The sequence below is a fragment of the Rutilus rutilus genome (genome assembly GCF_951802725.1).
Source record: "Rutilus rutilus genome assembly, chromosome: 6".
Classification (NCBI taxonomy): domain Eukaryota; kingdom Metazoa; phylum Chordata; class Actinopteri; order Cypriniformes; family Leuciscidae; genus Rutilus; species Rutilus rutilus.
The window spans coordinates 11,799,709-11,823,381 of NC_140214.1; the positions used below are offsets into that span (position 1 = coordinate 11,799,709).

The following is a 23,673-nucleotide window of genomic DNA, read 5'->3' on the forward strand; positions in this document are numbered from 1 at the left end:
TTAAAGAATAGCCTACATGAAAAGAACATTTCAGTAATCACTCTGTAACTTCTATAAGTAAAATCTCCAGAGAAGTAATTCAACTCATGTGATATTTGGAAGGAAAAAATGTATTAATACCTTGATTATAATCACTCATTACACATTGAAGCAGCAGTGGATTCCAATCCACCCCCTTCAGTAGGCCTATACATTTTTATTCATTTACATTGGTAAGCAACAGGTCATCGTCTTTCAAAACATGACCTGCGCGAAAGAGGAAAAAAATGAATGCGTCATTCATGTACCCAGCCCTTCTAAAAATGCACTTCGGAATGCGTCTCTGTCCCCAGCACATTTCAAAACAAACTGACGCCCATGCAGGCGTGCTAACACAGCTCCTCCTGCGTGTTCTGTGTTCGTTGTCTTTTCCACCATAAATGCTAAAGAGTCGAGGCGCGTTCTCTCATTGGCGAATCAGTGATGATAACACTAAAGTGAAACTAAAAGCGAAGCACCCGCTGGTTCGGTTTGGGATTGGTTACTGGACAAGGTTTCCCAGAAATCTACCTTTTAACGTCAACTCCGCTATAAATCCATCTGGGCGGATAGGCCTACTGATAAACAACTTAAATTCCGTTCAGTGCGCTGTGACTGCATCGTGGAAGAAAGAGAGAGCATCGGTAGCCTATCATCTCATCATACAGAGTCCAGACACGTTATCGGCTAACGTTACATTTAGGGTCATGTAAGTGCATTTTCTTTTCTTTCTTTCTTTATTTTGCATTTATTCATTAATTGCAAAGCAGTGCAAACATTTTAGGCTACCAATGTAATCAGTAGGCTATACCGATAATATTATCAGTATAATGTCCATTCAAGACTTTTAATTGTGCAGAAACACATTTTATTCACAATGTGATTTTTATTGTCATACATTCTTAATTATATTTTCATTTGTTTATTATATAACGTTATTATTTAAATAATTATTATTTAACGCTATTAATTATCTAAATTTGTGAATTTTTTGATAAATTCATCCCTTTTGGATTTGAAATATCTGCGGCAGATAAATAACTGTTCCTATGAGACCAAACTTATTTTCCTTTAGGCGGCGCACGAGGTCTCAAAAAAAGAAAGAAAAAAAGAATCACATTCAAAGCTCATGACGTTTGTTGTTTCTTTCCTTTGTGCTCCTGACTCGCAGTCCAAAACAAAAATGTTGATACATTTTAAATATAATTTTGACCTGTTTTAATGTATTATTGCTGTTATTTAATTATTTAAATAAATTATTTATAATAATATATAATATTGTCTTTTACTTGTAGGCCTTTTGGGGTGTGGCGATGTTAATGGCTAAATGAAAGTGGGCAGCAATTGTTGCCACTAGTCATAAAAGTCTCAAGCTTGATTTGTTGATAAATATTATTTATAATGTTATTTTATAAATAAAATATATATATAACATTTTAATAAACCATATAAATGAGACCTATTATTCTATTATTATCCATTTGTTCTCCACCTTAGCAGTGTTGAAAATCAGAAAGACAGACAATACTGAAATCATAATTCTTGTAGCATAATAAAGCATGTGAGTTTTAAGAACAGAATTAACAAGATGACCTGGGGCCTGTTTCAGAAAGGAGGTTAAGTGAAAACTCTGAGTATGTTAACCCTGAAATGAGGGAAACTCTGAGTTTTCTGTTTCAGAATGGGAGGTATGTCAAACCTAAGAAAGCAGAGTAAGTCAAACCCGTTTCTGAAAGAGAGGTAACTTATACTCAGAGTCAGTTACCATGGTAACTTACTCTGTGAACCTAACCTGGTCAGGAGCAGGTTTTCTTCGGTAAACCCAGAGTTTCTTTCGGTCTCCTCCCATTTTTTAAAGAGGAAGTAGTGTTTAAACACCTCATTCATTCTTTCAGTACCTTTTTATTAATAAAATTAATATTTTATTAATAAATAAAAGATTGCTATTTTTACTGCTTTTTTTTTTTTATATATAAAATGAAGTCTATATAACTCCTTAACTGACAACTGAAAATACAGTAGTAGATTAGAGTTACATAATGTAGTTCTGAAAAAATTCTACAGAATTAAACTGGCATTTACTGAAAATCACTGAACTGTGTTGATCTGTGCACCAGAAGTTGATGGACCGTCCTCCTGCTGTTCTTCCACATTCTGGGGGCGGGGAGAGATAAGAATACCTGTTTATACTTAGATTTAAACTTAGATTCTATAGGCTACTCCACATAAAAATCTGAATGTGTAGATTGTTTGATGTGTAGACACATAATATTAACATTACCTCTGTAGGCCTCTCTGTGGCAGCAGAAACTCTTTATCCCCATGTGATGAGCATTTGGTTGAGTACACTTTATAACACTATTTATCATAATTTCTGCTGTATTGAGTAGGACACTTACAACTGCCTGGGGTTCTGTTGGGACAGGAGGCTCCAAAAGACATTACCACCAGAATCTGTTGAGATCAACAAAAATCCTAACCCAAAGTAAAATATATGGAAATATAAAAAATAGCCTATATAAAAAAATAACACATATGTAAACCTCTTACATTTTATGAAGGCCCTTGGATCATCGGGAGTGACTGGCTCTGAAGTCCCTCCAGGAATTCCCTCAGCCGTAAATGCTGCTGCACTGCTAGACACTGGATGCTATTTAGTTATTTAATATGTCACGTAAAGTCAGGTAGCCTACACCCATGATATGCTCAAGCCTTACTTGACTGAATTATGTTTTTATATTAAATTTTTAGTTGCTGCCATGTTCTTTTAATGCCTGCAGGATTACACCTACATGAAAATTAAAATTAGGTTGAATAACATACTGTTCTTCCAGTTTCACCTCAGATATTATAACAGTTGGGTAAGTTACTTATTACTAACTACAAATGACATCTTCAACAGTGTAATTAGATTAATGTAATAATGACTATCTTTAGAAAGTATTGGTCTACTTATTAATTACTAAATCCCATGTCAACCTCAACCACTTGAACAATACAAGGAGAGACAAGAAACAGCACTTTTAATGCTTTCAAATAAACAATATACAATTGCATGAATTATTCTTGAATTGACCAAAGTGTGTAGAGGGAGAAGGTTACATTAAAAACATACCTTTTAAAAATGTATGTAAAATAGTCTATACAGAATTGTTCTATAGTCTAATACAATGACATCAGATTTAATTTTAAATTACAGAAGAATTAAGAGTAATCCCTTTAATTAAATTACAGTATTTAGATTACTTGGTAATTAATTACACCCATCACTGTATAACAGTAATTAAAATGTAAACTTATAACTTATAAACGAAATAATGTTCGTACTCTCCATATGCTTGCAGAAGCTCATCCAGTTCTGCTGGTGAGAAATATGAAGACCTCTTGTTGTCTGGCGCTGTTGCCATGATGACTCATAATATCTGCGCTCCATTGATAATGGCTTTTTATAGTTGTGGTGCACGCGCTAAACTCAGAGTAGGTCAACTCAGAGTTGATTGAACTAACCCATTTCAGCTGTTCTGAAACCAAAAACTCAGAGTTTCCCATCTCAGGGTAAGTCAACTCAGAATTCAAGCTTTAACTCAGAGTTGGTTGAACCTCCTTATTGAAACAGGCCCCAGGTCTATGAAGGACCATAATGACAATAACCTACCAGTGACCATTTCACACTGTTTTTATAGAGATAAAAATAGTTTTTTTAATGGCTAATACTGTTACGAAGTGGAGGACGCAGTAAAATCCATTTGCAGCTTTATTAGAATAATCAACAGGCAGGGTAAATCAGGGGCAGTCAGAACAATGGAGATAATTTCAAAGCAGAAACAGATAACAGGCAAGGGTCGAGGCAGGCGGCAGGAATCACAGTCCAAAGAACAATCGGGGTCGAGACAGGCAGCAGAAGAATCAGAAGTCAGTATAAACAATCCAAGGTCAGTAACAGTTCAGCAAACACAGGGAAACCGCTCAGAGATTGTACGCCGGGGCAATGCAATACTTCGCAGTGAACTGAAGAGTGACAGAGGTTTATTTATATATGGGTGAATGTGAATGAGCTGCAGGTGGATGAGATGAGTGTGGATGAGCTGCAGGTGTATGTGCAATCAGTCCCAGGTAAGCGGCATGATGGGAAGTTGAGTTTGTGATGTGATCAGTCTGGTGTGGAGTGCCCTCTGGTGACTCTCAGAGGCACTCCAGCTGGTGATCGTTACAAATACAGAATGTAAATGGTACAGTATATTTGAAAGTCCATGAAGAATTCATTGTTTTGAGGTATGTTGTGTCTACAGGTTTTATACATTTTGTTTACAAATGACTATTTTCCCCTTTAGCAAACAGGAAGAGCTAGAGAGAGCCAGCATGTCTAATGCCAGAACAATGTCTTCACCCATTTGTTTGGTGGAGAATGTGAACGGATCTCTCCGCGTCTGTAAGGATGCCACTGAGCTCTTGAGTAGAATCAAGGAGCCGGTGGTGGTGGTGTCTGTGGTGGGACTCTACCGTACGGGGAAGTCCTACCTCATGAACCGCCTGGCAGGACAACAGTCAGGTGAGAGAACTGTCTAGACACGCTAACTTAATGTGGGAATTTTAGCTACATCGTGCTGATAATAATAATAAAAACTCAAATTGTCTCAGGCTTTGCTCTTGGCAACACTATTGAGTCGAAAACCAAAGGCATCTGGATGTGGTGTGTCCCTCACCCCTATAAAGAAGGACACACTCTGGTGCTGCTGGACACAGAGGGACTGGGTGATGTGGACAAGGTGAGGACAAGGATTGAGCTGTAGATTTGCTAATATTGTTAAATGGTCGATTCTTTGATTTTGAAGATTCTGTGTTTCAGGGAGACTCTAAGAATGACGGCTGGATTTTTTCTCTGGCTGTTCTGCTCAGCAGCACTCTAGTGTACAACAGCCGTGGCACCATCGATAACGGTGCAGTGGAAAATCTGCAGTATCCTTTAATCGGCCACGTAACCCACATCCTCTTTCAAATATACAAACATACACTTTGCAAGATAAAGTTATTTCTCAATGTGCTGCAGCTACGTTAGTGAGCTCGCCGAGCAGATCAAGATCAGATCGACAGAAGCAGCAGACGAGGAGGAAGAGGATTCCAAATTTGTGCTTTTTTTCCCATCATTCATCTGGGTGGTTAGAGATTTCACCTTGGAACTGGAAATTGATGGAAAGAAAGTGACTCAGGACGAGTACCTTGAGTTTGCCCTCCAGCTGAAGAAAGGTATTTTAGACAGACATTCTATAAACATCAAGCATCAGTATGTGAATTTAAATAATTAGTCACTAAATATTAACAACAATAAAACAATGTTGACACAATCTTCTTTGGTAAAATGTGTTATTTTCTCATAAAAACCAAATTTAGGTATAAATAAGAAAATCAGCGACTACAACCTGCCCCGTCAATGCATCCGAAACTATTTCCCATCCCGGAACTGTTTCGTGTTCCCATCTCCTGCCTCGCCTGAAAACATGAAACGCTTAGAAAGCTTGCAAGAAAAGGACCTTGTAGCAGATTTTCTGGAGGTCACGGGTCGTTTTTGTGACCACATCTTTCACAAGAGTTTTGTGAAAACACTGAAAGGAGGACACAGAGTTACAGGCAAATGTGAGTGTTTTACCAATTTAAGTTATTGGAATTGGATATTGGAAATATGGTTATTTTCAGTGTTCAGAGTGTGAACTTCAGGCCCATAAGCCTTTATATTTCTGAAAAGGTAAAATGTGTTTGTGTGTTGTCAGTGCTCGGGCACCTGGTTGAGATTTATGTGGATACAATCAGCAGTGGGAAGGTGCCCTGTCTGGACAATGCAGTGGTTGCTCTTGCAAATCTCGAGAACCAGGCAGCTGTTCAAGAAGCTTTGAAAGTCTATCAGAGTGGGATGGAAGAGGTAAGACACACAATTTCATGTGACCCTGGACCACAAAACCTTTTTAATTGAGTTTAATTGACTGAATAAATAAGCTTTCCATTGATGTATGGTTTGTTAGGATAGGACAATATTTGGCCGAGATACAATTATTTGAAAATCTGGAATCAGAAGATGCAAAAAAATCGAAACATTGAGAAAATCGCCTTGAAAGTTGCCCATTTATGTTCGTGATTGTGCTGCATTCACTCACAAAAATAAATGTTTTATATATTTACAGTAGGAAATTTACAAAATATCTTCATGGAACATGATCTTTACTTAAAGCTGCAGTCCGTAGCTTTTTTGGGGTTAAAACTGATCCAAAATAAATTTCTGAGCAAGTACATAACCAGCCAGTGTTCAAAACTATCTGCTTGCCTTAGCTCGGTTCAAAATGTTAAGCTTGTAATAATGTTTTAATTCCAGTGGTACTGGTGGATTTCCGCGGGAAATTCGAGCATGTCTCTCCGTCATTATGTCACATAATCTGTACACATAAAGAAGTGTCTCGGCTAGTAGACTATATTGCGTGTGAGGATGTTGGTGGTGGAGATTTATAGCCTTTTCTCACAGCACTTGATATGATTAACTTATCAATTTGATGGCGGATCCAGAAAGGTTCAAACCACAATCACCAGTGACAAATGGAGATTCACCTGTTGTAAAACGCTAAAGACTTCGGAGAAAAAAAAGAGACTGCAACGAGACCCATGCGAAAACAAGGACAAATATCAGAAGGGCATTAAATGTAGTCACGCAATGCTGATGTTGTTAACATTAACAATTTGAGAACAAAGAATAATTTGCACGGTTTGACGTTATGTGATAAGCGATAATTAGATTTAATCAGCGCGATTTACTGCAATGATATTTTCCCTTAGTTGGTCAGAACAAAGTGGATGTTACTTACTTGTTCAGATGGCATTTTCCGGTGAAAATTCATATGTTGGTCATACTTCCAAAAAGTAGAATCTGTGATTGCGAATGACAGTATCTACACCAGCGCGGTGACTGACAGCCGCACATTCTCCTCAAAACATTGGATTAATCCGCGCTGTGCCGTTCCGAGGCACAACGCACGTAAAGTTGATAATTCCGCGAATAACTGCAATTGCAGATTTCGAACAGAGATAAACAGGAAACAGGAAAACAGGAACAGGACAGGAAAAACTGCGAACAGGAAAAACTGTGGACTGCAGCTTTAATAGCCTAATGATTTTTGGCATAAAAGAAAAATCGATAATTTTGACCCATACAATGTATTGTTGGCTATTTCCACAAATATACCCGTGCGACTTATGACTGGTTTTATGATCTAGGGTCACATATTTAGTTAGCACTGTTACTCAGCAAACTGTACTTTACATATCTAAAGCTAATTTGATATAATGTTAAATAAAATGACACATAAATATACATTTGTCACTTACAGCAGGCCATAGTTTAAATCATCATGTTATCCAATTAACATGTTAATATTCAGTAAATAAATAAAGCTCTGCCTTTGTCAAATTCACAGAGTTATTCTTTTTTTATTTAAATACTTTAATTTAATTGTAACAGCCATTCAGTGACAAAGCATGCTGTTCTTTGCAGGTGAAGAACAAGTTCCCAGTAAATGTGGATGATATTTCCACGGAGCACCAGAAGTTCAGCAGTCTGGCCACCTCTGAGTTTATGAAACGCTCCTTTAAAGATGAAAAAGGAGAACACCTAATAAAACTAGTGGTGAGTTTCAAATGCACAATTATACGCACACTCATTATAATGTAGCTATGTTCTTAAATATGCAAATGTTTGTTAATTTAATCATTATGCTTTATTTTGAATTATATTTAGCGCAAGTATTTAAATATCATCCTTGTGAAAAGAACATATTTGTATTTTAGGGAAGTTGGAGGGGGGCGTAGATGGTTTTTTACAGTGGGTACGGAAAATATTCAGACCCCCTTAAATTTTTCACTCTTTGTTATATTGCAGCCATTTGCTAAAATCATTTAAATTTTTTTCTCATTATTGTACACACAGCACCCTATATTGACAGAAAAACACAGAATTGTTGACATTTTTGCACATTTATTAAAAAAGAAAAACTGAAATATCACATGGTCCTAAGTATTCAGACCCTTTGCTGTGACACTCATATATTTAACTCAGGTGCTGTCCATTTCTTCTGATCATCCTTGAGATGGTTCTACACCTTCATTTGAGTCCAGCTGTGTTTGATTATACTGATTGGACTTGATTAGGAAAGCCACACACCTGTCTATATAAGACCTTACAGCTCACAGTGCATGTCAGAGCAAATGAGAATCATGAGGTCAAAGGAACTGCCTGAAGAGCTCAGAGACAGAATTGTGGCAAGGCACAGATCTGGCCAAGGTTACAAAAACATTTCTGCTGCACTTAAGGTTCCTAAGAGCACAGTGGCCTCCATAATCCTTAAATGGAAGACGTTTGGGACGACCAGAACCCTTCCTAGAGCTGGCCGTCCGGCCAAACTGAGCTATCGGGGGAGAAGAGCCTTGGTGAGAGAGGTAAAGAAGAACCCAAAGATCACTGTGGCTGAGCTCCAGAGATGCAGTCAGGAGATGGGAGAAAGTTGTAGTAAGTTAACCATCACTGCAGCCATCCACCAGTCGGGGCTTTATGGCAGAGTGGCCCGACGGAAGCCTCTCCTCAGTGCAAGACACATGAAAGCACACCTGAAGGACTCCAAGATGGCGATAAATAAGATTCTCTGGTCTGATGAGACCAAGATAGAACTTTTTGGCCTTAATTCTAAGCGGTATGTGTGGAGAAAACCAGGCACTGCTCATCACCTGTCCAATACAGTCTCAACAGTGAAGCATGGTGGTGGCAGCATCATGCTGTGGGGGTGTTTTTCAGCTGCAGGGACAGGACGACTGGTTGCAATCGAGGGAAATATGAATGCGGCCAAGTACAGGGATATCCTGGACAAAAACCTTCTCCAGAGTGATCTGGACCTCAGACTGGGCCGAAGGTTCACCTTCCAACAAGACAATGACCCTTAGCACACAGCTAAAATAACGAAGGAGTGGCTTCACAACAACTCCGTGACTGTTCTTGAATGGCCCAGCCAGAGCCCTGACTTCAACCCAATTGAGCATCTCTGGAGAGACCTGAAAATGGCTGTCCACCAACGTTTACCATCCAACCTGACAGAACTAGAGAGGATCTGCAAGGAGGAATGGCAGAGGATACCCAAATCCAGGTGTGAAAAACTTGTTGCATCTTTCCCAAAAAGACTCATGGCTGTATTAGATCAAAAGGGTGCTTCTACTAAATACTGAGCAAAGGGTCTGAATACTTAGGACCATGTGATATTTCAGTTTTTCTTTTTTAATAAATGTGCAAAAATGTCAACAATTCTGTGTTTTTCTGTCAATATGGGGTGCTGTGTGTACAATAATGAGGAAAAAAAATGAACTTAAATGATTTTAGCAAATGGCTGCAATATAACAAAGAGTGAAAAATTTAAGGGGGTCTGAATACTTTCCGTACCCACTGTATTCCTAACCAATAACTCAGCTAGTATAACAGACTTTTTCCAGTGTGTATATGTGATATATGTACTGTATATGTGTGTATGTATGTTTAGGAAAACATAGATGTTCACTATATAGGCCTGCTGAAAGAGAATGAGATGGCCTCAGAGAGAAAGTGCCAAGATCTGCTGAAGAATCTGTTCTCTGACATGAATAAACGGCTGCAGAATGGAGAGTACAGTGAGTCTGGAGGATATGAGCTTTACTGCAGAGACAGAGACGCCATCGTTAAGAAGTACCGCAAAGAACCGAACAAAGGTGTATCGGTGAGGACACTTTCAGTGTGTGTTTTTACGAAATGCTTCTTTAAAGAGGCTATGCAACTTTTTCCCCAAAAATAAAGGTAACAATAGCCTTTTTATTTGACCATTTATGACTCAAACATCTCCTGATGAGCATACTGACACCTTGTCAGTTCACAGTGGGTGCACCTATAAGCCTGTATCCTATTTTTCCTATTTTCTGTCGGGTCGGATTTTTCGCGCGCTGTCTGCGGATGTGACGTCAAGCGCGTTCATGTTAAACGTTTCAGATCACTCTGCCACCACCGCTAGTCAGCAAACAAACTTAGTTTCTCAAACAATATATGTATTTGACTGTTCTTACCTCTGTAAACATAATGTTGACTTCTTTGCAGCGGATGACTTGTGATGTGTGCACGTACGAGAGCGAGCAGAAAGGAAGAGCAGTTCCGTTTTTTGGCCACAGGTGTCAGTCGCGAGTTTAAATTTCAGAAAATCGCATGTAGCCTCTTTAAATACACATAGGGTTATGGGTATGCCTATAGATGTACTCTAAATATATATGTTTATGTGCAGGCTGAGGCCGTGCTGAATGAGTTTCTGAATGAGCGAGGAGCTGAAGCAAACAGTATCCTCTACACCGATACAAAACTCACTGAAAACGACAGAAAGATTCAAGGTAAGTCTTTACCAACCTTATGAATATTTGTAATTCATCAGGCGGTTTCATCCTGCAGCATTTTTAATTAAAAAATGCATAATGAAATGGAAACCAAACCCAAATTCTTCAAGCATCTTGAAGTTCAGATTCAGGAGGTTTAGTATCAGTTTAACACAAGGGCAGTTGTAGCCTAATGGTTAGAGAGTCACACTGGTAACCCGAAGGTTGCGGGTTTGATTCACAATACCAGCAGGAAACGACTGAGGTTCCCTTGAGCAAGGCATCTAAATGGCTGCCCACTGCTCTGGGTGTGTGTGTCCACGGTTTGCAGTGTGCGTATGTGTGTTGACTACTCACTTCTCCTAATGTGTGTGCACTAACTTAAATGGGTTAAATGCTGTAAACAAATTCCGAGTATGGGTTACCATACTTGGCTGTCACGCCACTTTCACCATTTCACTCTCCACTTTCACTTAGCATCATGTTTCACATCATTTCTCTCCTTTTTTATTGTGACTGACAGAAGAAAAGGAGAAGAATGCTCTGCTGGTACAGAAGTGTAAAGAAGAAGAGGAGAATCGGATTGAGAGTGAACGAATGATGCGGGCAGAAAAAGAGCGACAGGAGGACCAAAAGAGGCAGATGGAGGAGAAGTTCAACCAGGAGATGGAGCAGCGGCAGCAGGAGATGGACAGAGCCATTGACAGCAAACTGAAGGAGCAGGCGGAGATGCTAAACAAAGGCTTTAGGGAGAAAGCTGATTTTCTGGATGATGAGATAAAGAATCTTAAAAAAGAAAAGGAAGAGAAAAGTTCTGGCGGTTTTATGAAGGAATATGTGATGCCTATTGCTGGAGCTTTATCAGAAATCCTTCCTTCTATACTCCAATACAAGGTGCTGATGAAAGGACTCAAAAGGAAATAAATACCCCTTCAGTGCAAATCACTGTTGAATTACAAATTGATTCATTTATAGTTATAGCTTATAAAACTCAATCATGCGTAGGTTTTATTTAGTAAGATTATATTTAGTTTGAGTAGAGTCACTTATTGTACTGTGCACAAACATTATGTACTGTGTTGCTGGTTATGGGAAAATCCATAGTTTTAAGCATGTAGTAAGTCATACAAGTTTGCCTGTATTTAGTAGACCTTCATTTCACATAGCCTACTGTTTGTGTTTGGATGTAAGTAACCATTGCATTCTTCAAACAATGTTACAATCATTAAATTCATCAGATTAAAATTCATCATTGTTTAACTTGTACGTTCATAAACCTTGAAGCTGTTGTCGTCACAAACTCCTTTTCCCATTTTTTGGAGTCAATTTGACTCCGACCTCAGCTTTAGAAGCTGATGTAAACAACAACTTCACTCCATTTATTATTTATTATGAACAAGGGTGAGGATTTAGAATACAAGAAATGGTCGCATGTAAAGTTTGAACCGCGCCATCATGACATCAATTTATAGGCCAATCCGGAAGGCTAATTTTTCATGGGTTCTCAGGAATTTCCTAGTGATTTTTAGAATAGCTGATGTGTAAAATAAGGTCTGTGATGAACTTTACTTGGAGAGACTGTTCCATAAAAACACAGTCATACCTAAAAATGAATTTTGAAGCCTTTTTAAAAAGCAACATGCTTATTAAGTTGCTATATTACAAGTTCAACTTCTGAATGGTTGTAGTTGCTGTCTTTATTTTGTTGGCACAGATTAGACAGATTATTAAAACAAAGCATGCTACTGTAAGGACCATTTCACAGATGTGGAATTTTTTTTAAACATTTCATTTAAACATACATATTGATATTTTAAAACCTAAATAAAATACTCCACATAAGTTGTAGTTTAGTTTTGTATGTTTTGTAGAAGTCAAAATATTTATTTATTTATTTATTTTTATATATATTTTATTGATTTTACACAGACAACAAACCAACAAGCCCAGCTATTACCAACATACAAAACAGGGGGAAATTATTCACACACACAAATTGCACATCACATAACCTACATTATTGTTTACAACGAAACACACACTAAAAAAAAAAAAAGGAAAAGGAAATTTCAAAAGAATTTATGACTTATTGGTGAAGACAAAATGTGGTCTCCCATCCTGTAGCAAACCAGCAAGATCACCAGGAAGGTGATCAAGAAAAGGTTGCCAAACATTATAAAACAAGTTGGTATTGCCCCTAAATATGGCACTGAGGCGTTCCAGAGGAAAAACCTTAAATATTTCTCTGTACCACTGTGTGACCGAGGGAGGTTTTTCCTCAATCCACTGGAACAGAACACAACGCCTTGCTAGAAGTAAGAGTTTACCCATTAATAACAGTTGTCCTGCAGATAAAGAGAGCTGCTCTAAATGTATATTCAGAAGGAACAAGACTGGTTCTGATTTAACTGTTTTGTGAAAAATTAAACTTAGCTCATGAGAAATATTCCTCCAATACCTGAGTATTAAGGGACATTGCCAAATACAATGATAGTAGGTCCCTACTTCTTTCTTACACTTCCTACAGAGGGGAGAGACTTGGGGGTTAATCTTGTTTAGAAAATGAGGAGTGCGCTGCAATCTATGCAATATCCTGTACTCACTCTCTCTAAGTCTATTACACATAAACAGTTTCTTAACAGATTCAAATGCATCTGACCAGGTATCAGTATCAAGATCAACCTCCAAATCCTTTTCCCATGACTCCCTGCTTTTGTTAACATTGGCACAGTTAAGAGAGTACAGTTTTTCATAAAAGAGTGAAATAAATGTTCTGTTATTGGAAGCAAGCAATTGAATTAAAAGTAAGGAGGAGGCCATCAATTGGACTCTCTATTGATTGGTCTGTTGAAAGTGGACTGTACAAAATGTCTAACCTGAAGAAAACCAAAAAAGTGGCTGTGTGGTATTTGGTATTTATTCTGAAGTTGTGAAAATGACATAAAATTACTGTTTTCAAATAAATTACCCACAAATCTTAGCCCCTTTGAGTACCAAAAATTGAAAATACTTTTCCCCACACCAGGAGGAAAAGCTTTATTTTGGGTTATAGGTTGTAATGCTAATGAAGAGCCTCTCTGGCCAACATGTTTAGTGATATGACGCCAAGTCTTTAGAGTGTTAAGCATGATGGGATTATTTTTAACCTCTGCCATGATTTCACCTTTGTCAATTGAAATAAGACTGATGAGGGAGAAAGGGGCACAGCACCAGTCATCTACCAGGGTTCCCTCCTGGTGGAGAAAATTATTGAGCCAGCCTGATATTATGCGTGCATGACAGGCCCAGTTGTAATACAAAAAATTGGGAAGGGCTTGGCCCCCTCTGTTAACGGGTAATTGTAAAGTCTTCATCTTTAATCTAGGTCTCTTTCCGTGCCATATGAAATTTGAGAGAGCTCTCAAATAAGCTCTCTTTCTATACCTAAAAATGCCCTTCTAGTGATCCTAAGCGGTAGCATTTGCATTGGATATAATATTCTGGGAAGCACGTTCATCTTTATCAGGCTGATCCTGCCCATCCATGACAGAGGGAGATCGAACCATCTTTTAAGATCACATTTAACTGCTGTCAAAGTTGGCTTAAAATTCAATTTATACAATTCTTCAACCTTAGCTGATACTCTGACGCCCAGGTAAACAAAGCCAGCACTCGACCATCTAAATGGAAAATTGACAAGGGTTGCACGTTCTCCAAAGTCACCCAGTGGCAGGGCCTCTGACTTGTCATAGGTAATTTTGTACCCTGAAATTTGACCAAATTGACATATAATTGCTACCAAAACGGGTATAGAATTCTCTGGTTCGGTGATAAACAGTAATATGTCATCAGCATAAAGCGATATTTTGTATTCAATGTCTCCTAAAGTTACACCGGACAGTCCATTGTGATTCCTAATAGTCTCAGCAAGTGGTTCGAGAGCAAGTGCAAATAAAAGCGGTGAGAGGGGACAACCCTGACGTGTACCTCTACTCAAGGGGAAAATATCAGACACCGAACCATTTACCATGACCCGGGCAGCAGGAGACCTGTATAGGAGCTTAACCCACTGAATAAAATCCGAGCCCAGCCCAAATTTATCAAGAACATCGAAAAGGTACTCCCACTCCACCCGGTCAAACGCTTTTTCGGCGTCTAATGAGACCGCCAGGACCCTCTTCTTTGTACTATGTGAAAATTGTATTATGTTTAAGAGCCTTCGAACATTAGAGACAGAATATCTAAAGTCAAAATATAAAAAAAAAATAACAAGTAGGTTTTTGTTTTATTTACATAATTTCGAATACATTTTAATTGAGTTTAATTTATGGTTGTAAATTCTTACACTGAACCTAACTGCAACCAAAAGTCATCCTTTAAAAATGTTTGGACTTTTTGTTTTCTGTTACACTCAAATCTCTTAGCAACTCTTGCTTACTTTTAAGCTCTATTGGGTGCAATACAGTTATGTGCTTCAATATAAATGATTTAACTAATTTATCATAATTGTTATTTTGTGCAAACACAATTAGTCTGAATCAAATAAAATATTTTATTATATTTCACAGACCACTTTAAGCCTACAGGGAAAAAATATTTTACAGGCAAACAAAAACAATAAAAAAGTGGTATAAGTCTGTTAACTAAAACTTTAAACATAAAAAGTACAATTATATTGTCCACTGACAAGGCTTTTCTTAATCTGCGAACTGGACACATATATTGGCCAATGCCATAATCTCAATATGGCCAAATATCAAACTATACATTTAAAGGTTCCCGAGAAGTTTTACATCAGGATTCACAGATTATGTGAATCAGTTTAAAGTTATATGGAAAAGTTCACATCACTCTGATAGCACAGCTTATAGTTCATAACATGTTGGTGGTGCAAGCTTGGCAGTTAATAAACTGGGCTTTAAAGATGAATGCCATCTAGGAGAACAGCAACACAATTTCACAAGCAATGACAAGTAACAGGACAATTCAGGCAGTGTTGGAGAATTATACATATAGCCTGTTTAGGTGAGTGTGTGTGAATAATGTATATTCATTTTCATAACCGTTTTGAGAGCCAGGATAGACCAAACCCAGCTGCTTTAGGGACGAAGCCTGGCAAGAACATTGACGCCGCAGTGCCGATAACATCCAAAACCTTGCCCATCGTGGAGGGTTGGGACGTCTCCTGTTCATTCATGTCAGCTTTCAGGCTGTCAATCTCGCTCTGCATCCGGGCAGCTTCCCGCTGAAAGCCCTGCTGTAGAAGAGTTTCCTTCTCCTGCAAAACAAACAGCATCTGAATAAAGAATGTCTATTCCTAATCTTGACCATAAGCACATTCAATAAACCTCAAAAACTCAGACAATACATTTAATCAAGCATGTCAAAAATCACCCATATTCTACATAGTTAGCAACATACACATTTTATATGTTCTACATTACTTCTTACTTTTGTTTATTCTGTATATATGCATTTAATGACTTAAATTATACATTTGCTGAAATGCTGCTTAATTAAATCATTTCTTCCTCTTATTCATAATGGTGCTTGCAAGCAACAGTATATTGGGATTACAAAAACATTACATAACATTGAATATCCCTCTAACTTTGAGCATTACACCTTGCAATTAATTCAGACCAAACAGCTTAATGTACTATTCAAACCTTTAGTAAATTTTATTATTAAAAAAAAAATTCTCCCATATTCCATTGAAAGAATGTTCACCTATTCAAAAACAGCCTACCAACAGCAATTACTTCAACTTACAGAGTTTCATCTGAGTTTGTGATGAAATTCATGCGTTTCCTATATCGATTTGCATACCTAATTGTTACTGGTCTTTTCTTAATTCTACTAACAAAATGTTCTCCTTTAAGCACAACATTGACCATGTGAGAATTTTTAGAGTCAGTGTACTGTTCTTACCCTCAGTTTGGCTTCCAGGACTTGTTCATTGTCTCTCCTCATTCTCTCTTGCTCTCTCTCCATCTGATGAATGATCTGATTCACATGCTCATCATGGGTTCTCTGCATGTCTTTAAACGCCTGCTCTTGTAACCGGTTCTGTTCCTCTAGGCCTCTTTGCCGCTGCTCTAAGATCTCATTCTTTAATCTCTGCACTGTATAGAGAAAGAGAAAGATTACTCATTCTGACCCAACAGCTAGACAATACACACATACACACGAGAAGTATATAGTAATGAAAGTGTGAGCTACTGCAGCTATAAGTTAATCACAAAATCTGTTTGTTTCTGTTTTGTGCTCTGATTAGTCATTGTACAGTCTATAACCAGCCTTGATTGACAGAAAAGTGCAGATGATTTGAATTGTACCCTCTTTTTCCTGTTCCGCTGCACTGAGAGATTCGTCGGCTTGTAGAATCATTTTTCCAGCCTCTTCCTTTGCTTTCAAATGCATACTCAACACTTCCTCACACTGTGAAAAAAAACCCATTCCTAATCATTCAAAATATCTGTTTCTTAAAAATGGGAGTGTTGTTTTGATAGCAACAAATCATATTTAAAAGAATAGTTTACCCAAATATATAAAAGATCACTAAATATATTATAATTTACTAACCCTCATGTTGTTACAAACCAACATGGTGTCAATTTTTTCAAGAGGAAATGTTATTTTTTTATACAAAGTTCTTAGTTACCATGGCTTTCGAGCTTCAAAATGAAACAATAATTAAAGTATCATAAAAGTTGCCCAAATTACCTGTGCACCATTTTCCAAATCTCGTGAAGCCGTATCATATTGCATAACTTGGAATATCGAGTCTAACATATAAGTCATGTTGTTTGTTTGCTTTTTGCCCTATTTCAAGTTTGATAGTCCTGATCATTACATACTGTTTGAATAAAAAGTACATTCTTCAAAATTTCTAATTTTATGCTTTAAGGAAAATAACAAAAGCACAGATTTAGTAAATTATAGAATTTTTCATATTTCAGTTTCATCGCTGTTAGCTGTTGTCATGTTATCTTTAATCTTTATCAGCATTACGGATGTTTATCAGTGCTGTTTCATGCTGTTGTGGCCATCCAGAACAATAAAATGCAAGCAAAGCATGCATACGTGTTCTGTACCATTATTTGTGACTGCGTTCTTGCCCTGTACTCTTCAGCCAGCTGTGCGAGCATGTCTCTGTACTGTCGGTGTCCTCCAGGTTTCAGGTATAATCCGTCAGAAATGCCTTTTTCCAGTTTATCAAACACCTCACGCAGAACAGCCTCACACTGCATTTGAGATGCTTGATGATTCTGCAGGCACATGTCTTCATATTCATTATGAATCTTCCTCTAAATTGTGAGAAGCAAAGAGAGAGAGAGAGAGAGAGAGAGAGGGAGAGAGGGAGAGAGGGAGAGAGAGAGAGAGAGAGAGAAATTGTTTTATACTTTTATTTGAGATGAAGGGAATACTGCACATGGATTCCCAGACAGCAACATAGTGTTGGCCCAGAATTTTAATAGGTGCATTTGTGTTTGTGATGGTTCTCTTCTGTTCATAAGTGCTTAGAAGTTTGTAAATGAATATGTCGGGTTCAATACTAATGCAAGTTACGTTTTAACATAATTTGTTGACATCATTATAAAGCTTCATTTGTATTAAACATGGACTTTTTCTCTAAATGTATAAAAAGTTAGCTAAATCTTATCGCCTCTATGCAAATACAAAATAAAACACAAAGAGAATTCAATTTTACCATGAGCTCTTGTTGGTAGATCTGATCATTGTCATTGAAGGACATGGTGATGAAACCTTCAATGGCTTTCTTCTCTGCGACTGTGTGGATGTTGGACAGATCTGCAGGGTCCATAGGAAGCTGAGCCATGCTGAGCATCTCGGTCATGTAGGACTCCAGGGCCTGATCCACTGCACGGACGTTCTGGATCTTAGCCAGAGACACGACTGCGTTCTCCAGACATGGAACCTTCCCGCTGCGGATCGCCTCTACGTAAACCTCAGCAAGATTCCCCAGAGCTATCAGGAAACACAACTCGATAGTTCAGCTAACCCTCTTTGTTTTTATACACAGTCCATTGATTATTGGTACTCAAAAGAGATTAAAAACTTTTATAAATGTGTTCTCTATAAGGGTTTCTAAGGTGGCACACACCTGTTCCAGTAATTGTACGGCCTCCGCAGACGACTTTTGGCTCTGCGTTGTCGTAAATGTAACGGCAAAACGTTTTTGCCTGCTCAAGGAACTCTGAATCCAAATCTTCCTCGGCCAGTTCCTCCATTCTCCTCATGTTTTGCGTACTAGCCGGCCGAGGGAACACAAAGCACTTTCTCACCGCAAAGAAATTACGCAGACAGCGGCGGGGCAGGTTAAACCTCTCAGCCTGAGGTGAGTTCCCTAAAAAAGTACAATTATTAATTACATAATTATGAAATCATAATATATAGCCTACTATATACATTATGGGTGCTTCTCAAATGGAAGGCTGTGTCCTGGTAAAGTGGCATATCTCAGCTGCAACGTCATCATCTATCTATAAATTACAGAAACGTCTGTCTGTCTGTATGTCTGTGTGTCTGTCAGTTATTCGCATATCTCTCGAACCGTTAGTCCGATTGATTTCAAACTCGACAGGTGTCTCGCTATGGGTACGAGTAAGTGCAGTGCCAAGTTTGACGTTGTTTGGATGAGAAATACAAAATATATTGTTAAATATATCATTTTTAGAAGGTTGTGGTTTAAAAATAAACATTCTGACATTAGAGGGTTGTTTCGGTCCGAGCCATAGAGAGAGAGAGTTGCGACAACTCCATTGACTCCAATGGAACGTTTTTTTTTTTACAGCAATGGCGGCTCGTGGAGCCTCTCAATAGTTCCCGGAAGTAGCAGCAGCGCGGTAGAACAGACCGTTTGTGATGCACTTTTAAAAGGTAAGACGTTTAAAGAATAAGATTCTATATTATCAGTACATCTGAATCAAATGAACTTGTGTATTAAAGCATGCTATTTGATTATTGCTCTCTAAATTAGTAGTTTTAGGGGACGTTATCAGATAAAAGATAGGTCATTGGATAAAGTTAGTAGCGCATAACAAACCACGAACAGCCTATTAATTGTTAAAACCGTTCTATTAATTTTTTTTTTATCCTTTGTTGTGTAATAAGAGGGAAAGGCTTCTAAACAAGGGTTAAATATAACATTAGGGAGTGTGATAGTGATAGGTGGAAGTGATGTAATCAGAATATCCGTTTCATTCCTCATTAAATGTGCAATAAAAAAATCCTTATTTTAGATTGCATATTTGAGTAACAAAAACGTATGGGTGGAGATTTTTAGACATTTGCTGAGTCCCAATTCGCATACTATCCGTCCTAAATAGTATGCGAAACTAGAATTAGTACGTCCCAAATCGTAGTATGTTGAAAAGAGTATTCCAAAGATACCCGGATGGTCTACTATTTCCGGTTAGAATTCGAAGTGCAGATCAATGCACACTCTAACGGCTAATATTGCCCACAACCCATTGCGTGCGGGAGGGAGGAGCTTTGTGGTGATGGTGGTATCTATGGTGATGTAAACATGGCAGCCGGATGCAGCCGCGGAGATTCGCCCTCAGTTTTTAAGTGTAAGAATTCAAATGTTGAACCCTTATTAAAGTCACATTTTATTGTCTCGTAATATTAATGGGATTATGTTGTGCCAAAAAGTACCGTGTTTATCTTGTAGGGTCCGATGAAATAAAAAGTACGGTGTCATGCAAGTGTCTTTTTTTAATGTATTTCTTCTGATGTTTCTGTCTTAGATTATTATGATAATTACCTTACTATTTAAAGGCAGGGTAGGTAGAAATGGTCTAAAAATTTTATTTTTCAAATTTGTTTAAACTTTATGTACATATCAATACATAATTAAAATGTAAGTACTCTGAAAAAGAAAGTATCAAAATCGAGTGTCTGTAGACCTCTCACGACTGTTTTAAAGACATCTCATTATTTCCATTCACTCCACCCCCTCATTTCTGTGCTTCTTCCAAAGCCACGTCCCCAAAACACATGAACGCGCGACTCCGACCGCTGAGCTGAGGACGCATTATTTACCTGAGACAAGCGGAGGGGAAGGGGCATTTTTTTGCCTGGTTTGCCTTCACTAACTGCATATGCCGGTACTGTAAATTTAGATTGCTCTTTCTCTGCCATTGTTTTGGTATTCCTAGGTTCAGTGCCTTCTTCTTCTTCTTCGATAGATTTTATTGGCAGCTTGCAAACATAGTGCATTACCGCCATCTACTGGACGGAGGTGTGATCAGGTTCCGTGCCTCTCGCACTCCTCAAATCAAACGGTCGCGCGCAAGTGGGTAGGTGCTGTGTGGCAAAAGGGTGGTTGCCATGGTTGCGAGAGAGTGACAGTCGCCTAAGCCAATCCTTTGATTCGTCCCGAATCGAAATAATGAGCTGTGTTTAATACAGATTAAACGGTCTAGAGTCACTTGATTTTTATACTCTTTTTTTCAGAGTTCTTACATTTTAATTATGTATTGATATATATAGAAAGTTTTAACAAATTTGGATCTTTAATTTTTAATAAATCCTACCTACCCTGCCTTTAAGCTAAGCCAGAGGAATGAGTTTGGGGATTTTTTTTTTTAGGGAAAACTTGTTTGTTTGGAGACAGTCATTATTTCTGCAATTATGACTAACGTGTCAGAATTTTCTCTTACCTAGTTCAAATTGGTCTATAATAATGGATTTCAACAAGACAAAACTTGTCTGTGATGGCATTTTTGGCTGTAGGTAAAAGAGTATGTTTTTGTCTCACCTGGTTTGAGTTTCAGTGAGCTCTCCAGATACTCATCCGATGTTATTAGGTCATCCCCCTTTTTCAGTTCCAGAGTGAAGTCACGAACAGCCCAGACAAACGATGGGAAAACACGCATGAAATCTTCTGACTCGTCCTCGTCTCGACTCACTTCTGCCTTCACACGAATGTTCTCCGTCAGCTCTGTAACGTAGCTATATTAAGCTCTGTTCAGGAAGAATTACACTAATGCTATGAGAGTGTTTTCAATTCTTTTGTTACAGTGAATGTGCATGTTTATTGTGTATGGAGGATGGAAGGATACTGCAGCTTTTCCAGTGCATTGTTGTCAATGGTCCCTTGGCTGTTGTACACTAGAGTGCTGCTGAGAAGAACAGCCAGACAGAAGATCCACGTGTCATGTTTCTCATCCCCCTGAAACATAAACAGTCCATCAGCTACAGAATAAGTGGCCACTTATTTACCTTTAGTAGCAAAAGACCATTCAGTTTAAAACCGATGTGTAATGTCTAAATAATTCTGTGCAGTGAATTTTCTCATCTATTAAATGGAAAGTGAAAGCACAAGACTAGGTGATGGTAGACTATAGAGATAGATAATGTTGCTATGGATGCAGTTTTCCTCCTCACCTTCTCCACGTCACCCAGTCCCTCTGTGTCCAGCAGCACCAGGGTGTGTCCTTCTTTATAGGGGTGAGGGACACACCACATCCAGATGCCTTTGGTCTTTGATTCAATAGTGCTGCCAAGAGCAAAGCCTGAGACAAATCACAATGACATTTAAGGATGTCCAAGAGGAAAAAACAAATGTTTAAATCTACTCGCCAATCCAGAACTCAAGAAATATAATATTTGTATCCACGTTGGTTTTATACGTTTCTCAAAAACATCATATTAAAAAAAAAAAAGCTTTAGATGATATCCATCGTTTGTGATACCATATCCAGTTTTATGATTGTCACAAAATGGTTTCCTGCATGTTGGTAACACAACCTGACAAAAGTTTTCTGAATATCAGTAATATTTTTTTGAAAAAGATCCAAAAAGTAAAAAAAAAAGCCTTTATTCACATCATGGCTTCACTCTAGAAACATTAGAAAATTACTAAAACACTACACACTGATGCATTCCGGCCATTAAGCATTCCTCAGAGTGTCAGGTACAAAATGAGTCACAGGTGAAGATGTAAATAGTTACTCAGTGGAAATAGGAGAAACCAAAATAATCATTACAGATTGACCTATAATATTGTTAACTATTACAAAGTATAATCACAGTTTTTAGTTGCAGATGCCATTGTTGAAATGCTTTATTCAGTCAGTTATGATCAATTTATTCTGTGAGCAACAGTGTCAGGGAGGTTTTAGAGTGCACCTTTTTATACTTTTTCATAATTACAATCTCAGGACGGTTGTTTCTCTGTAAAATGGTTTACTTTATGCCCCACAAAATATTTTTTGAATACATTTTAATTTAAGGTACGAAATTCATTTGAATTAATCTGAATAAATTGTCCAGGGCACAGATTTTAGCATAAAGACCCTTATTCTTACTATTAATATTTTAACTTATATTTGTAATATATAATTGTTTACATGTATACATGTTCCCATCTTAATGCAGTTAGCTACTCTTTTACACATACTCATTTACTGTGCGTCCATGTAGCCTACTAGCCTACTGCACAACACGACTTTCAGCAGTTTCTCTCACCGGACTGTTGTCCTGCCAGGCGGTTCATAAGGTAGGACTTCCCCGTACGGTAGAGTCCCACCACAGACACCACCACCACCGGCTCATTTATCCCATCCAGAATGTCTTTGGCCTTTTTCCTAACACACAGCTTCCCATTTTCATCATTTTCAATGAGACACACCGGAGCGGACATGAGACCGCCACACGCCATGACTGCGAAAAAACAAAACGCACGATAAAAACAAAATTAAAACAAAGCCATTCCCGCGATTTCATACGTAGGCCTACACATAAAAGATTAAATCTGAATGTTTAATACCTTATTGAAAGTGCGATGGAGCAAAGGAGACTGTCTGGCGTTAGCGAAGATATTTGTTGTTTTAACAGCAGAAAGCGAATGCACGGTTCTTTACTTCTAGACTGCACGAACCCGTTAGGTTGAGGCTCCTCCCGTCATTAAATTTGTTATTCTGAGTCATTAGGCTACCAGACACGCTGAAACGAGTGAAAGTGAAAGTAGGCAGCTATGCAGTATGCACCACTTGGGTGGGGTGAGTTCGCTCAGTCGAGGCAGGGGTTTCCCAGAAATCATCCATTTTACTTAACCTGCTAAACATAGACTCTGGGTTACTGGCTACAAAAAAGGAACTGTATTGCAGTACTATTACGATGCCAACCGTTTCAGAGGGTCGAAATCGAAAACCCATGCTATTTCATTTTAGGGTGAATTATCCCTTTAAGGCTACCTGACACGACTCCCAAGTTGCTCTTTGTAGAAATTAAGTT

General features: G+C 38.2%; 2 protein-coding genes across 2 annotated transcripts; one reads left to right on the forward strand and one right to left on the reverse strand.

Moving 5' to 3' along the window:
* The first annotated feature begins 329 nt into the window (after positions 1 to 329).
* Positions 330 to 14,790, forward strand: LOC311291591 (guanylate-binding protein 2-like). The gene is made up of 11 exons (XM_084410701.1): positions 330 to 727; positions 4,350 to 4,567; positions 4,657 to 4,784; positions 4,865 to 4,974; positions 5,066 to 5,262; positions 5,407 to 5,649; positions 5,784 to 5,932; positions 7,550 to 7,681; positions 9,576 to 9,788; positions 10,341 to 10,443; positions 10,949 to 14,790. Exons 1-11 carry the CDS (start codon positions 420 to 422, stop codon positions 11,347 to 11,349), a joined length of 2,202 nt encoding a protein of 733 aa, XP_084266827.1. The 5' UTR covers positions 330 to 419; the 3' UTR covers positions 11,350 to 14,790.
* A 146-nt stretch (positions 14,791 to 14,936) lies between these two features.
* On the reverse strand, positions 14,937 to 23,420 carry LOC311291595 (guanylate-binding protein 2-like). Its single transcript, XM_084410707.1, has 11 exons — positions 23,207 to 23,420; positions 22,906 to 23,102; positions 21,823 to 21,950; positions 21,498 to 21,607; positions 21,194 to 21,387; positions 18,533 to 18,775; positions 18,119 to 18,396; positions 17,502 to 17,714; positions 16,743 to 16,845; positions 16,336 to 16,529; positions 14,937 to 15,682 (listed from the first exon to the last, which is right to left on the reverse strand). Exons 2-11 carry the CDS (start codon positions 23,096 to 23,098, stop codon positions 15,461 to 15,463), a joined length of 1,878 nt encoding a protein of 625 aa, XP_084266833.1. The 5' UTR covers positions 23,099 to 23,102; positions 23,207 to 23,420; the 3' UTR covers positions 14,937 to 15,460.
* Between the last annotated feature and the right edge of the window lie 253 nt (positions 23,421 to 23,673).

Bases quoted from the DNA above. Each gene is read 5' to 3' on its own strand.
- LOC311291595 (XM_084410707.1), bottom strand. From the start codon at position 23,098: ATGGCGTGTGGCGGTCTCATGTCCGCTCCGGTGTGTCTCATTGAAAAT. The intron at 17,715-18,118 runs GTAAAATTGAAT...CTCACAATTTAG, and splicing joins TCTACCAACAAGAGCTCATG to AGGAAGATTCATAATGAATA. The intron at 15,683-16,335 runs GTAAGAACAGTA...TTTGTTTTGCAG, and splicing joins TCCTGGAAGCCAAACTGAGG to GAGAAGGAAACTCTTCTACA.
- LOC311291591 (XM_084410701.1), top strand. From the start codon at position 420: ATGCTAAAGAGTCGAGGCGCGTTCTCTCATTGGCGAATCAGTGATGAT. The intron at 5,933-7,549 runs GTAAGACACACA...TGTTCTTTGCAG, and splicing joins ATCAGAGTGGGATGGAAGAG to GTGAAGAACAAGTTCCCAGT. The intron at 9,789-10,340 runs GTGAGGACACTT...GTTTATGTGCAG, and splicing joins AACCGAACAAAGGTGTATCG to GCTGAGGCCGTGCTGAATGA.